Raw genomic sequence first — 17,411 nt, 5'->3', positions numbered from 1 at the left:
TTTCGTGTTTGAAATGTGCGGCTTGTTGATACGCATGCGCAAAGTCACATTATTCGAAGGTACTCTTCGTACAGTCTTTATCAAAATATTAACCAAACATTATTTTCCACGGTATAAATTTATCAATGCGTTAAAATTCTTCAAGTCTGATTTTATAGAAGCTTTAACATGATTTTCGAACAGCGGAAGTGTCACAGTGTTATTTGTTCCCTCTATAAGTCTTGTTGGTTTGTAATAATGATTAACGTTCGGAATCTCGTGAGAAAATTAAGGTCGCAATTTTAGGATTTAACATAAAGTTGTTAATACATATAAAAATAATAATTTCTTAATTCGATTCTTTAAGGTTTTGCGATACTTGACGTAGAATAATGCCGCGCGCCTCGCGATTCCATCCCATTGTATAACACATTATTATTTTTATATGTTTAAAATAAAATGAAAAAAGGTTATTTCCGTAAATGGAAAGGTCATCTCACCTACACATCGGAAAGGTCTGTAAATGTCGTTACGCTTGGACCGCTCAAGATTCTAAGCTCGCAATTGCACCAACAAGAGGACACATACCGTGAATCATTTGTGTATCGATTTCAACGATCTACGATATAAAAAAATGTAATAAAAAATAGAATCCTCGTTTACTCAAAGGTTATACGTAAAGAGTATAACGGCTGTTTTGCCGTTTGTATTATATTTGTATTTGTAATATTAGATTTATGATTGTATTTGTATTTGTTATATACATAATTGTATTTGTTATATACGTATCAGTATCTCGACAAAATAATGTATTACCTAAAGCATGCTTACATATCTCTCTGATGCAGCTCTCAATGTATGTTAATTTACAATTATCTTTTCAATTTGCATACAACTTTAAATTGCTCGTCTAAATTATTATTCGATTAATTATTTAATTAATCTCTTAATCATTATGTTCGTCGAGTTGTTCACGACGATATAAGTCGAGATTACAATTAATAATAATTAAAGAAATAGTCGTTATCGGACTTGAAATATTACTTTATTCACTGCCTCAATCTTTGTTAAAGTATTATATATATAATATTGTTTGTAAATAATTATACATAATTCATACGTACATACATATACAACAATTTCGTTGAAGGGCAACAGAAATACTTACATCGCAGATGCAATGACGAGACGATTCACAACACGAAACAGCGACTATACTACTACTACTACTAACCGTGACAAAAAAACAAAATGCTAACGAGCGACGGTTTCGAAGTTCACTGGGTTTTTCATAAGAATCGGAGAATAGCAATGAGACAGGTTGTATCGTTGTATATGTTTCACAACATGGATAGCAGCTTAACCGCGAAGCGCCCCTTTGCCGGTGTCAATTGGTAGTACTATGTCAATACATTTCGTAAGTAGTTACTATGACTTCTGCTTAATAATGCATTGTACGCGATAAGTATACAGCACAACGTGACGATGCTAACAATGAATATCTTTTAGTTTTGTTTTGAAACCATTGCAAACAACTCAATTTCGTACAGCGATTTGGATAATATTGAATATTATTAAAAATTGAAAATTCTTAGTAATTATGCGAAAAAAAACGCGGAAAAACGAAACATTTAACAAATCGTGAAAGTCTTGAATATTTACATATGTTGATAATGGATGTACGTGATTATATCACATACGTACGTGATGTGATCATCACAGAGTTACATGTGATAATATTGTGCTGATAGTTGACATTTTCTGAAATGCTCTACATATTCGAGACGTTGGAAGCATTTCAACGGATTCCCAGAATTTCCCAGAGTTTTAAATTTCAAACAATAGTCCAAATGAACTGTTGCTTTTGTTTCATACCTGAGAAGTGATTCGATGATTCTTGAGTCCATCACTATGCGATCTCTGTGCATTAATCTTATCGTATTTACGAAATTTATATTAACAACCAGTTCATATATATCGGCAGCTTATGCGTTAATAGCAACGGGAAGAATACTCGCGATATAAACTACTCGTTAAAAGAAAAGAGAGAAAAAGACAAATGCGGTTGTGCTAAAATTATTAGTCGGGAATTTAGGCGTAACGGCGCATGCGCAGCGAGCGAGGTTACGTATAGACACAATTGGTACGTCGATAACTTTTACATATGCTCGTTATACCAACAATTTGTGAGTTGTAATAACTTTCACTTCATTATCTCGTCTCCTGTAAGCTTTGGGCTAGTTATGTCTCCTCGACTTCTCGTAATTTTATTTCTGTTTTCGAAGTTGATATGACACAACGAAAGAGGTGGGACGTACGGACGGTAAAAGTGGCAACGCTGCACGATTCACTTGTTTAGTTTGCGATGTTGCAGTTACTCGTTGGTGGGGTACCAAAACGTAAGATATCTCCGTTCTTTCTCGAACATTATTCGTAAATATAACCTGTTTTCACGCACCGAGGAATGTATGCAGCACTGCTTTAACACTTTCTGCACAATATCGTGACGTAAGTTTATCAATTGATACCTTCATAATAGTCTTATATGGGCTGGGGTCCACACAAGCAATCTTCACATAGGTCCCCAATCGTTAGTATCAACAATCATTTCGTCGGAATTGTTATACGGTACTTATTATGAAAAATACTTTTCCATTTAAGAATTGTCAATATATTGGTATTTTGGAGATTTATCGAATATGATGTATCTCTGAATTTAAGTTTTGTTGTTTACTAATGAAGCCATTTTAACCTAACCTAACCTAACTTAGCTATACGTAACTAACCTTACCTCACTTTTTCGAAAAATACGACGCAATTGATTATATGACGCACAAAATATCTCAAAATTGGGACTTAAGGCCCAAATTTTCGCGTGAATGTACTGCTACTATAGAGATGCTTTAATGTAATAAGACTCCATTTTAGATATTCTACGCCATTTTGTTGTTATTTCTTCTAAACTATATGCTGCTGCGTAGTTTCATTTATTTGGAATCAATAATACATTTTTTATTGTGCATGAAATGCAATTCTCGCTTGTTACGTATCGCAGACTAGTATCAGAAATCAATAACACACATTCGCAATTCCGTGAATTTATAGTCATATTATATAGTTTGTTTTGCTTTATAGCTAAATCTAACCAATTACTACCGAACAATATTATTGCTTAATTCATCTCCATTGTTTTCCAAGATCATTGTAATTAAATATATTAAATTATATGTTTGTCGCTGGTCGGTAACATAATGACGTAAGAGCGAGATACGACCAATCGATTCGAATACATTTAGTATAAAATTTAGTATAAAATTATTGGTTCCTTTAAATTATAAATACAAATATAGGGCAAATTGTGTTTTGTCGTAAATTTACAATTATATTTTCACGTACATATTCATATACAAGTAAGACGGAATTTATTGATTTTTCTAAAACAAATTACATTTTTATAAATGTTTGTAGATATTGATACATATAATAATTTTTTTATTTTCAATTTTACAAGATTTTTTATGCTTGAAACAAAGCATACATAAAAATTAAAATCTATTAATGTGTCACCGGAATTTTCAAAAAGATTAAAACAAAAGTATATATACGTGATAAGACAGAAAATAATTTCGCGGAATTTAATAATATCATATGACACATTGTCAGTTTTATCTCATTAAACTAAAAATAGCAATAGATGGCGCTACTTGTTCAAATCGGGTTATCTAGAAAACTATTGTTAAGCACATTTTACACTTTTTTCATATCTTTAAATTTTTAATAAATGTTAATAATTCAAAATTTTTTATTATATTTATTAATTTGCTGCAATTAGATTGTGACTTTTTAAGCACTATTTAATAATTAGTTGTTTCTTGAATCATTTGTCTTATATATATTTTGTATAATTATCACATATATTTTAATAAATGATTCAGAATCATAACAATTTTGACAAGATCGCGGTTTTTGTCAAATTTTTTTTTCTATTATGATATGTAATATCATTGCCCGAAATTGCTACAGAAGGAAAGTTTACGAGAAAATGGAAAAGGACGAATATTTACGTTTATGTATTTCAAACTATTAGTTTGTAGTTTCGGAGTTACGAGAACCGTAACTACTTCAAGCGTTCCTCCAATCACTGGCCATGGTTAGACTGAACCAGTCTATATCGCACACGCATCTTTGTATTAGTAACCGCTCACTTCTCGCACCGTACTGACGCTCAGAGTAAACGAAAAATATAACTGTGCACGCGATTCACCGAGAGCCGCGACCGTTGCCACGATTCATTATATCGGCAAAACTTTAAAACCCGTACAGTTCAAAAACTCCTGTCCGAAATTTCAAAAAATGGCAGATGCTTGTATTATTTTTTTCGCGAGCTTTTCACCTATGACGACTGTGAGTGTTGGAACGTCGTGTCTCCTGGCAAAACGCACAAAATATAGTTGCAGGTAAATAGTTTTATTGGTTTTTTTGCCAAGGAAAGGTTGTTCGGAATGTGAAGTAGCAGCAAGGCCGTAACCAGAGGTCTAATAATCGTCAGTAGGAGTACAAAAAATTAACAAACTCATAATTATTTACAAATTAGGTTAGGTTAGGTTGGACTTAAAGGTTAGTGTTGAAAATATTTGAGCCAGAGGCGCCACCTTCATATCGAATGATAGACACTTTGTATTTTTTTTATTTCACACGAATTTTTTAAATATAATTACACATATTATTTTTATAATTTTGTCAGTAAATAATAATTTGAAGGAAGATACTCGCAAATTTTTAACTTGTTAATCTATCAGTTTTCTTCTCTTTTGTGTACTTTGACAGAGAACAGTTTTTCACGAGACAGGAAAGAAATGATAATTGTTGTCAACGACATCACGCAAATTGCTTTTAATCTTTTACTTAATTTTTATTCGCGACTTAATCTAATAGGATGTAATCTAACACAGTTGCGACAATGAAACTGTTTTATGGATTCAAACAATTTACCGATAATAGCGTATACTTATATATATATATATATATATTTCTTTTAAATAATTATCTTTAATTAATCCGAAATTAAATATGCGAAGTGAATTATCTATTGTTCACATAATTAAAAATCGACATCTCAATTAAAATTGTACATTGTTTTATTGACATCAACTCCTTTATTGACATCACTTAAAACTTTAGTCTTGTTGAAGGTCAAGATGAAAATATCTTTTTATATATGTATACATCGACTTCAATAATATATAGAATTAGTACAGGCATGAATATATTGATAGACAACGAAAGGAAAATCGCGTTTTGCTCAACTGTTTCTCGAGATCGAAAGTGAAGAATCCATATCGCTGCCGCCGAGTACTGGATTTAAGATCGAAGCAAAGCAACGAATCGATCGTTTTGCAATACTCGACAAAGAGAGTTGCGCCATTTCTCCCACTATAGTGACAGTTATTGCTGCTTTGGCGCACACAGAGCCTGCTATTGGTGCATCGAGCAAAAAGGGAGGGGAGTGCTGTTCATCAGCCGCTCAATAAAATCCGCAAGATATAAGGATTTTATATGTACTACGAGAGTAAGCCGTATGAACAAGTGAATATGATATTGAATATCACTAACAAATCGAAATTAATCGATTGGGCCCGATTTAAACAAGGGCCGTACCATACACATACGGATGAATAACTGCACCGTAATACAAAATAATCATACAGACGCGCAACTAGGCACAGGAGAAGCTGACACGATCGATAAGACGTACTTTATCGCCAGTCAAACGTCTATTTTATATTCATGCAAAATTATAATCCAAAACGGAACGAAGAGCCTGGAAAATTGAAAGTCAAGGGAAACGATTACAGTGGCTAAAAAAGGGAAGGAGCAGTCATGGACTGTATCGTCAGTGAATTTTGACACCCCTCCGAACGGACGAACGGATGTGTGGGATCTTTTACGGATAATGATCGCCGATATGATTCTGGATCTGTGTCCGTTGGAGGGAACAAAGGTTCCTGCGGTCGCTCAACGAATCGCGACGTCAGTTTGTGCCGGCATTTTCCGATGCTTCGTAAGCGCTCGGCCATCTTCGGGACGAATGTCGGGGCCTAAACGCAGTATACCTCGCGCTCGATGCGCAAACCCGTCCTGTCGACGACATATACCGAGATCATGCGGTTCGCGCGGTACCTTTAATTCACGTTCGCGATATTTGAAGATCCCGCGACTCGCAAGAAAACGCTGATACTGATACACGTGACGTCTGCAGCTGTTCTGTAATTTGCGATCCGAGTGCCGCTATTCGTTTCGTAACTTCGTGATTCTTCCGTCGACGAATGGAGCGGTTACATTCCCTCGTGAACGAATCCCGTGCGTTCTCGATCCCCGCAAACATTTTCGACGATATGATAACGTGAAACGTTTCTTTTTTATCCTCTTTTTTTTAAACGACACGATTTTTCAAAGTGACCACATCTCCAAAATCGCGAACAGCGACGAATGAGATTTCTCGGGTTTCTCGTAGAGGTCGAGTATACATCACGATCAATTCATATGTCGATGACGTTAATGCGAGGAATGTTAAGAATGACAAGCCAACGAGCTTGGAAATGTAAAAGATAAACGGCTCCGAACGTGAGAGATACGCCGTCACAACTGTCATGAAGAATGCATCCTCAGACCGCCATCTTTTGCCTCGATGTGCCAATGGGCCAGCGGGCCTTTGAGCTGTTAATAAAGGGGCCCGATCCATGCTACTCCACGTCCGCAGATAATTTGCGCAACAATCCGTACACATTCGTTTTCGTCCGAGGCTCACGAGCGCAGAAAACTACTCGGTTCTAGTCCGGACACGTCAAACTTATGCGTCGAACAGACATCCAACAAAGTGGTGACCTCGTGCGGTGGGCATCGATCCAGAATGAGAGGCACGCGCGCGCACTTGTGTGTGTGTACAATAGGCGTCGAAGGACGGTAGGGATGTTTTCCGTTGTATAGGTAATCCCTACGGATTGATCGCCGCACAAATCAAGGACGATAAAAAGAGTTTTTGAGACGTTAAGTAAAAAATAATGCCATATCGCGAAAGAAACGAACATTCTCAGAGGAAGGAAAGATAGGAAATGTTGAATGTATGTGCATTGTGAAGGAGAGTGGGGGGAGGTGGGGATAATTTTAAACACGTCCATTTTCGGCGCCATTGAACAAAGTTTTAACGCCGCTTTTTCTTTCGTGTTTTTCTCTTTCGTTATTATTCGTCTTCTGGCTAATTGGCTATTATCGGTAGACACTCGCCGTCAAAAAATATGCTTGTCTTATATCATTTCTGTCGTAAACTCCACTTTACCTTTTAACATATAATTGTATGATAACGCATGTAGCATAAATGCAACATTTCATGTGTCAAATAAAATTGTATGATTACATAATTACTACACGTTTCAGTTTGATTGCAATTATTTGTGCGTGCGTATTGATTTTAAAAGTAGTTTTTATTTACTTATAGATTGGAAAACATTTAATTGACAAGTTAAAGGAAGTGAGATTTTATTGTACAATTTCATCATAATGGAAGCTGTACAAAATCAATCAGTGCATAATACAAAATCTAATTCTACAGTCTCGTGCATTAATGAGACTGATACTGATGAATTGTCGAAGGAGAAAGATGAACTTTTATTTGGCGTAGAAGAGGATGGTGAAGATGAAGATGTATTGTCCGATGACAGTTTGCGATTAAGATTATCTGACGACGAGGATGCTGAACAAGAAGATATTACGAAAAACTATACTAATATTTCGGAATTTAAATCGCCAAATAAGAATATCGGTATGTAATCATAATTTCGAGGTATAATGTCGAGAGCATTATTAAACAATTTCTAGATTTTTTAAATATATATATATATGTATATGTATATATGTATATGTATATATATATATATATATACACACAGGGTGTCCCAAAAGTAACGGACCATCCTAATAATTCTTTAGTATTGAAGTTTCAAGGAAAATGATCTGAATAAAAGTTATAGGGATTTAAGTGAGTTACCTTATGATGACCTTGATTTTGACCTTGATCTCTATTTTCAAGGTCATTTGAAGGTCAACTTACGTTTTTAAAATGGGAACCCTTATTTTTTATGACACTATTTTTTCCTACTAGTTAATTTGAACAACTTTTGTTTAAAACATTTTTTTATTTGTCTAATATTTGTTGAGATATTTGAGGAAAACTTGATAACTTTTTCAATATTTAACTTACGATATCTCGCTAACTATTTGTCGGAAGAAAAAATGTTACTAGACTTTTTTATTTTATTTAGTCTTAAGAATATATTGTTACAATAGCGCTTTGATTTTTGTTAATTTGATGATTTTGAAATTTCCAAAAGTCAGTAAGTCATTTAAACCCCTACAACTTTTGTTCAGATCATTTTCCTTGAAATTTCAATACTGAAGAGTTATGAGGGTGGGTTACTTTTGGGACACCCTGTATATATATTGTATGTGTGTGTGCCTGTTAAATAATGAAACTAATAAACACTCTGTATAGAGTTTAACAGAATATTTAATTATAATTATGACCGCTAAAATGTACTCTTTCCGATGATCTGTATTTTGTGAGTGTATACTTTTAATATTTTTAATTTTACCACCATTAAATAATAACATTTTTATGCGTGACAATATTTCCGGCATGAAAAATATACCAACATATAAAAAACTGTGATTATCTGAGCTGTTTGTACTCCGTTTGATGGGATGGGCGTTTCCTGAAAGGTAGCAAATCACTGAAGGATAAATACCGCCCAGACTGACCGGTTTCTGCTCAATCCAATGAAAACGTGAAGAAAGCTCGTGTGATTGTGATGCACAGCGAGCGAATAGGCATTGTGCTGTCCACTGAACTTCTTAGATTCGGCAAATAGACGGCCGGGGCCAAATCTTTGAAAGAGACTCACACAAAGGAGTCTCTTCGAAATTTGTCTGAACAAGAAATACACTGAGATGCGTGATGTCGCTATTTCATCAGCTTTTTTAGTCAACGTCATAACTTAATTATAGAAAATTGTGCCTAGTGATGAAATTTGTTGTTTTCAATGTGATTGTGTGTGAAAGAAACATGGAGTGGTGCGTAACGGATTCTCTCTAGCAAGAAAGTCAGATTGTACAAATTGTATGCCGAAACAATGCACTTTCTTTGAATCGCAAATGGGAAATTATACATCTGGAATTTGTACCCGAAAGCACTACAGTGTACAAATACTATTATTTAGAAATAATGAAATGTTTCTATGAGCGCATGCGCTACATCAGGAATAAGCAGTTTCGAAGTAACAGCTGAATACTGTTGCACGATGCACATCCGTCTACTGTGCATTGTCAGAATGCAAGTCAGTTTCTTACTTCCGGATCAACTCATGCGATACATTATTCGTTTTATTCTATTTGGTAGATTTTGCATCGATAAATGTTTTCTACTCCCGAAAATAAATCATGCCCTAAAAAAGAAATAAATTTCGGCGACATTAGCGACATCCGACGCAGTGTGATTAGATAACTAAAAGATGTTTCAACACAGTAATTTTAGCGCGTGTTTAAAAATATGCATAAAAGAATTCAACATCGCGTAAAGTGGGGAAGGCACTATCTCAGAGATAAATGTTTCATGATAAAAATTTTGGAATATGTATATTTGTTTTCTTGTAATAGTTTCATTATTTAACTGGCACACTGCAGGTATATATTGTTTTGTGATCATTTTAATATGATATAATCCAGAGTGTATATATATATATATATATATATATAAAGAGGTTATTCTAATTTAGAAATAAGATATTGAATGTAAAAATACATTTTTGTAAAAAAATTTGAATGAAATAAAATTTTTTTACCTATTGAGGTATTTGATCCTTTCGTAGCACATGCATATAGATATTAACATTTTGTTTACAGAACCATCTAAAGATATAATTACAGAAGAAAATTCAAGTGTTGATCCACAACAGGTTGTGGAAGAAGCAGCTAAGTCTGTCGCTGAAGAACTAACACTGAAAGAGGCGCCTAATTCAGGTAATATTTTTATAACTGATGAATTTATGTAAATCATAATTGAGCATTATATTACATTATTTTATGTGACATGTGTTACATGTGTACATGTAAAATATAGAGGAAAGGTTTTGAATTTTATTCATAATCGCTTTAGTTATATATGATACATATTGCATGAATTACTTCCCAATTCCAAGATACAAAGAAGAAATCGTCCACTTCACCAAAATTTGTTACAGCAATAAATGTTCCGGAAAATTCAGCATTATCCTCTGATGAATTTACATCAGAAAATAAATCAACGCAAAATAGTGTATATAATTTGGAGAATGATACAGCTGTAACTGCTAATAAGTATAGTGACAAATGCACGTTTAATATACGTGACAATATAAAAAGTGACTGTCATGACCAAGAAATTTCCCAAGTTACCAATAATATAAAAAATAAAATGCAATTGAATCACGTCGATGACGTCGCAATCGATGATGATAAAAGTACCGTTGAAGATAAAGCATTAGATAACAATCTTGAAAGAGAAGACAGCGTAATAAAACGTACTTTTAATTCTATTGAAGATAAAGATTTAATAACTACCGAAGTGAGCAATGTACATAAGAAAGAAGCATCAGAAAATATATTAGAGAATGATCATCTATCTGTCGAGAATCCTGCAGAGATAAATGGTTGTCAACATGCAGAGATAACGGACGACAGTGAAGGTAAACTAAAAGAAACAGACAACATATGTAACAAAACAAATTCTGCAGATACCTGCAACTCTAACAACTTAGATACTACAGACAAAGACATAAATTCTGTTCAAATTAAGATTTGTAATAATGAAAAATCATCTACAACTACGATTAATTCTGACAATGATAATTCAACAATATTAAATGACAATGTAGTAGAAGAAGAAGTTATTACTCTGAACCGTCCATTAACCGAGATTAATAATGACGACAATTCGACAGATGCAATCAGATCCGATAGTTCTGCAGATACGATTAGATCCGATAAATTCAATACGTCTTCATCTTTTAAGTATTCTAAACGTAAAAGTAAGATGGAAAACTTAGAACACGAAAATATAACTCAAAATGCAAATACACCAAAGATGCAATCCGTGAATCGAGAAATGAGTACTACGTTAGCAGAAAATCAGGATGATTCATCTAATATAACAGAGAAGACGGAAATAACGAAAGAAGACTGTAATGTTAAAAAACTTATAAACGAAATAACAAATAAGAATTCTATATTGACAAAACTCGTCTCACAAGAATCAATTAACAAAAAAAATAATAATGAGAATGAGATTAACACAAATGTACAAAAAAGGAAACGATTTAAGAAAAGAGAAATGTCAGATACCAATATAACACAAGATTATACCATTGAAGAAGATACACAAGGTAGGGAATATTTTATGAAAATATGAAATTCTATCAATACCTATAATAAAGGATTAAAACGAAAAGGAAAATGAAAAATAAAACATGATCTTTAGCCCATAATCTGTAACGTTTAATACAAATCTATTTATATATGTGTCTCATAAAGCGACATTTGTTTTGCACAAAAAGGTTTGAGGACTGAGTATTATGATAAGGTACTTCGACATTTATAAGTATTTGTGATGCATAAAAATATAACAGGATTATAAATTATTAGAAATTATTTAGTTTTAATATTATTTAATTTTATAGACATTGACTAAATTTTTCCAAAGAGATAAAGATTTTGCAAAACATTATCTCTAAAATTTCTCTTGCTGTTATGTATGAAATATTCTGATTGATTTTAGTATGTTTGTTATAATTCGCTCATAATTCTTATATTTTAACCATTTAACTCGGAGCTTAGTTCTAAAGTCAACAATTTCACTGCGCCCGTTATGCAGCGCAATAATATTGACTATTAGCAACTAAGCTAATTTTTATTATATTCTTACGGTTATATTCTTTTACAACGTATATAATCGTAAATAATGAAAAGTAATTTAAAAAAATTTAATATTTCTTAATTATATTTCTTAATTTTCTATCTCACAAGAATTACACTATACCGATATATCCGGAATTAAAAATTTAATATATGTATGTTTTGTATTTTATTATTACAGAAATAAAGAGCAATGGACGACAGAAACGAAAAAGTGCGAAGAACGCGGAGAAGATGATTAGGAAAAAGTACCTCGATAGCGACAGTGATTCTATCGATAGCGACAGTGACAGCGAAGAATCAATTATAGCATCAAGCTATAAATTGAATCAGAAAATATCTTCTGCGTCATCCGTTTCATTGAAACGTAATTGTCCAGATTATGAAGAAAGTGTTGTCTTCAATGGTACTGTTAAGAAGGCGAAAATGAATGCCAAATCTGAAAAGGTCAATACCACAAAAAATATCACGAAACTCACCTTCGTCGAGAAATTCTGTCAGAGGAATATAAAAGAAAAACTACCAAAGCTTACGCAGGAGGTAAAAAGACGTTTATATAAAGATTAGATAATTTTAAACAGTATATCATCACACTTAAGTAAAACCCAATTAATTCAAACAAAAAAATAACGATTGTTTATACACCGTTTATATAATTTTCGCTACTTTCCTAAGCAACTGGAAGAACTGCTCATCCAAAAAATTGTCGAGACAATGACAATGCGTAGTGAAATTGGTCTGCTTCGAGAACAAGCTCGTTTATCGGAAAAGAATCAGGAATCAACGCGACTAAAGCTGCAGCAACTGATGAAACAAGTCAAGGATTTTGAAATGGTTCTGAATCGCAATGCAGCAGATCGCCGTATAAACCCTGACAAAGTTGTCACGCCTATAAAAATCAACAGATCCGTGGGCCTACAAGTCAATTTTGTAACGGTATTTATAAATAGCCATATATTCCGATTAATGATCGTAATTTTCAAGGAGGTTTCGAAGCTCGAGTATTTTTTTTCGCATTCATTTGCAATTTTATTTGTGTCTAATGTCAATTGAATGTTTCTACTCAATAGGAACACGGAATGCAGAATTTACGACAAATACAACAAACCTCCCAGCAAAAGATCGCGAACACTCCGACGACCAGTGTCAGTACTCCGGTTTCTGAGTCAAATAACAGTACGGCTTCTTCAAGTCCAAGACGCGGAATTAAGATAAGATCACCTCGGCGATCTGAAGTGTCCATGACCCCTTCTACTCCCACGATTTCGCAAAGTTCGACACAAACTTCGCCTCTTATTTCCACTGTGACACCGGCGGCGTTGGTTGTCGCCAAACCTTTGGACACGCAACAAACTTTAACGCTACCTAGTCAAACTAGCACCATCCAACAAATCTTAACAGGAAATATGGTAAGCACAATGATATTTGAAGTCCTTTAAGTCACGTTCTATCACAGTAGTTTAACATTAAATTTTCAAAAAACGCTTGAGCTTATTGTATTAAAACTCTATAATCAACATTTGTTTTGTTTCGCTATATTTAATCACCTGAATTTGGTAGCCACAGCAACAGGTACAATCACAAGCTTACGTTCTAAATGGTAAGATCTCGAATCAAATAAATCGTCCAAATACGGCTTTGATAAGTGCTAAATCAAGAAATAACGATCTTATCGATCTTACGGACGAAGAAGAAAAAAATAAATGTAAGTTTATGCACTTACCTAAATATAACATTTCGCACTGCTGTATGTATATCTATGTTAAAAGGCGCGTGTTTACGCTTTTCATTTATGCGTAAAATTCGTGATATCAGTCAAAAACATGGAAACTCTAATTTTCTCTTCTGTATGTTTGTTGAACCTCGAATTTTATTGCAGCTGCGAAAATTTCTGTCGCATCAACACCTGCTTTAATCGAGCAACAGCTGCCAACGACTGTTACAACGAAACCAGTACAATGCTTCTCAAGAGTAATACAAACGATACCGACAAACGTAGCGATTACGACACAAGCAGCTAGTATAAGATTGGTACAGCCCAACCAATCAACGCCGACTGCTACTATTGTGGTAAATATTTTCTTATTTAGACAGATGTACGTTACTACAAAGTATATACAAAGTATACAAATGATACAAATATCTAGCGATTTTTATCACACAGATTTCTCGGCCAATTCAGAATCGAATTTTTCTCAATGAGAATGTCAAGATCAATGTAATTTTTTTAAGTTGATTGCATAAATATTTAATACTAAGAATTAGCAAATTACGATAAATGATGAAAAAATGACTTAAAGTCAAATAATCACTTAATCAAAATTATGACTTAAAGTCATAATAAAATGATACGGAAAAACGGGTCATCCTATATATCGTTTTTTTTTCTTTTTATAGAACGGGGCACCTCCCAGATTAGCATATGTAATGCAGAGTAGTGTAGGTGCAAGACAATTATTAATAACGTCGAATGCTAACCAGCAGGTATATTGATAATATTTATAGTTGTTGCAATTTGATATGAATAATGATAAGGTCACTTGGTTTTATTATTGTTTCGTATTGAAATAAGAAATTGGGTTTTTATAGATACGACCAATAACTACATGTAGAGTAACTACATCGTTCCCAACTATGACATACAAGACAGGTTAGTAAATTATATATTAAAATTTTTAACAAAATATTTTAAAAGATACATTTACTTTGGAAGGAATAGGATCAATGCCTATTTCTTTAAAAAAATGTAGATATATGGTATTTGTATGTATCATTTTTATTATATATATTTTTACTATATATATCTTTCGTTTTAAAGGAACGTCAACGATTGCAAATGGTACAGTACGTGTACTAACTACGCCAGCTGTATCAAATGTACAGATAAATAAGGTAAATTTTAGGAGCAATTGTTCGCATAATTTCTGCATCGATGCTTTCGAAATTTTCATTAAAATAAAGCTTTTTATAATTAATAATTTTTTTAGAGATAAAACTTCAGTTATGTAAATTTTTGTATTAGAAATAATTCTGAATGTTTTATCTCAAAATATATATATAAATGTATATAAAATATGTATATACTAAACACATAGTTATGTTCATGATTATATGATTTACTTTTATTTTAGCATCCTGCACCATTGCCAGATACTCCAAATTATGGAATAACTCCTGGCTGGAAGCTTCCACCGCCTGCTCCGTCATTAAAAATGACTAAAGTCCCGAATGGTAAGTCACTATTATTTAATTAAAATTCTAGATAACATTAATATCTGTTTAACTTTTCCTTCTGATGAACATCTACAATATGGAGTACAGTGCTACTTTTATATAACAGCAATACTCTATTACAGGTATAGTATTATCGTGGAACATGCAGCTTACTGATAAATATGCTGATATTGCTAGTTACCAATTATATGCGTACCAAGAAGTCACAGGTGTGACGCCGAGCACCTCATTGTGGAAGAAAGTGGGAGATGTTAGAGCACTGCCGTTGCCTATGGCATGTACCTTGACTCAGGTAAATCTGTCGTAATAGGATCGCATTATCGACACTAGTTCACGGTCGAAAGATAACTACTTCATATACGGCATTTATATTCATTGATTTATTGGGTATGTTATGATAATAATATTCTTGTTGCAGTTTTCTGAGGGTAATAATTATTATTTCGCAGTCAGAGCGGTAGATACACATTCCAGAAAAGGACAGTACAGTATACCTGGTAATATCTCTTTGTAAAAGAGGCAGGAGAACGAAATTTCGAAATATCATTCAAACACATTACATCTCTTTAAGTTTCTTTTTCTTTGTGTACTTTCGTGCGTAATTCGATGTGTGATAAATTGTGATAAATATTTGCTATCTGACAACAAGCATACAATATTTTATTCAATTCTCTTTAAATATCTTGAATAATGTTTGTTTTACGATATCAATCTCGGATCAACAATAAACTCATTTAGAAAAGTAATAAGTGAAACAATATACAGGTTTCTATTATGTCATATTTTTATATTTGTTATAATGGCGTAGAAATTTTACAAATATATCTCCATGTGCACAGTGTTTAAACCAGTAGAATAAAATTGATTAAAAAGAAATTTAATGCTCGATTTACAAAACGATAAAATTCTACGCAAGCCATCATCACGAGCGAAATACAAATTGAACAGTTGCTAATCGCGCGAATATCATTTCCGTAAATGCTTCCAACTATATAACTGCGCACATTTACTATTATATCTTTTTAACATGATTTTGTATATTCTCCTAAAGTAAGCGATTTATGTTACGGTAAATTTACATTCAGTTGTAATTTCTCAGTTATATATTAATGAATATTGATAGAATTGTCTTGACACTCAATCTCTATCTTTGTTTTACATTGTTCATGATATATTTCATAAATGCTCGTAGCGCATAGGACAAAAAATTCTAGTCAAAACATTTTGACAGGCTTATGAACAATTTTAACTGATAGAAAATATTACACACAAAGACTTACTACGGAAGCGTATTACGGTCGACGATATAAGAATGAATATTCTCCGCAAAAATATCCGCGTTCTTTGCTTGCGAAAGCTACATATAGACGTACTAACTATGTATAATTATTAATTCGCTCTTAAATTCGCGACGGTATTCAATGCTGGTACTTTCCAGCAATTAATTGTACAAGTAATCTGTTAGATTCTGGATAATTTGCTCAATTTTTATACAATTTTGAATTCAGGAACGTATTTATAATTACTGATATATTGTAGAGCAGTAAGCGAAATCAAGATATCTCGTCGAGACAAGCTCGTATGTAAATATCAATCTGTATTAATGTACTGCAAATCATTAATTGTACTACATAATTTATAAGCATATTTAAGATATCAGTTAATGCACTGAATTATAATAAGCTTTAGTTTTATTTGTCGTATTGTTAGGTATCAAGTTGTCCAGGAAATAGTATATGTCGATTTTTAGAAAAAAAAATGCGGTGCGAAATTTTTTATATGTAAGTATAAAAAAAAATATATATATATATACATATATATCTTTATTCATGACTGCGTATACGCGCATCATTATCTTTCGCAGCCTTTTCTCGCTATTTTTTAATGTAATTTAAAGGTTTTCTTTTTTTGCTAAAAGTTCGTGGGTTTGTCCGTAAGATTTCCCAAGCATGGACTTTTTAAAAGATTCAATACAATAATAACATTAGTCTTGTTTTGTACTTGTATGAGCAATAAATTTGTGAACTAATTTCCTCTTAAATGCAAATTTCGCGACATTAAACTCCGTCTGTATTATTCTTCTCTTCAGTATAACGTAGATTGGAATTTATTGTCGTACAGATCCAATCAATTTATCATAGATCCATTTTAATGTTATCATAAGTGCATATTAGATTATAATTTACATGATATATTTA

The 17,411-nt window shown here is 32.9% G+C and overlaps 1 protein-coding gene across 2 annotated transcripts; it reads left to right on the top strand.

Moving 5' to 3' along the window:
* Nucleotides 1-1,976: 1,976 nt before the first annotated feature.
* wde (Fibronectin-III type domain-containing protein windei) lies at nucleotides 1,977-17,002 on the top strand. 2 transcript variants are annotated; one of them, XM_011142366.3, is made up of 15 exons: nucleotides 1,977-2,487; nucleotides 7,475-7,798; nucleotides 9,934-10,050; nucleotides 10,272-11,450; nucleotides 12,161-12,519; nucleotides 12,655-12,915; nucleotides 13,050-13,388; nucleotides 13,540-13,684; nucleotides 13,859-14,049; nucleotides 14,377-14,463; nucleotides 14,569-14,629; nucleotides 14,798-14,871; nucleotides 15,111-15,210; nucleotides 15,336-15,505; nucleotides 15,632-17,002. In XM_011142366.3, the coding sequence occupies exons 2-15, from the start codon at nucleotides 7,537-7,539 to the stop codon at nucleotides 15,725-15,727; spliced, it is 3,441 nt and encodes a 1,146-aa protein (XP_011140668.1). In that variant the 5' UTR covers nucleotides 1,977-2,487; nucleotides 7,475-7,536; the 3' UTR covers nucleotides 15,728-17,002. The 2 variants fall into 2 exon arrangements, with proteins under 2 accessions (XP_011140668.1, XP_011140667.1); XM_011142365.3 differs by lacking the exon at nucleotides 1,977-2,487 and adding an exon at nucleotides 3,983-4,436.
* The last annotated feature ends 409 nt before the right edge of the window (nucleotides 17,003-17,411 follow it).

The sequence above is a fragment of the Harpegnathos saltator genome, unplaced genomic scaffold, assembly GCF_003227715.2.
Source record: "Harpegnathos saltator strain DR-91 unplaced genomic scaffold, Hsal_v8.6 scaffold45, whole genome shotgun sequence".
Classification (NCBI taxonomy): Eukaryota; Metazoa; Arthropoda; class Insecta; order Hymenoptera; family Formicidae; genus Harpegnathos; species Harpegnathos saltator.
This window is presented reverse-complemented; position numbering and strand designations above follow the sequence as displayed.

What these genes read in the sequence shown, in the direction of transcription:
- wde (XM_011142366.3), top strand. Translation starts at nt 7,537, where the DNA reads ATGGAAGCTGTACAAAATCAATCAGTGCATAATACAAAATCTAATTCT. An exon ending in CATTGAAGAAGATACACAAG is followed by an intron (nt 11,451 to 12,160) that starts GTAGGGAATATT and finishes TTATTATTACAG; the next exon opens with AAATAAAGAGCAATGGACGA. An exon ending in CGTCGAATGCTAACCAGCAG is followed by an intron (nt 14,464 to 14,568) that starts GTATATTGATAA and finishes GGGTTTTTATAG; the next exon opens with ATACGACCAATAACTACATG.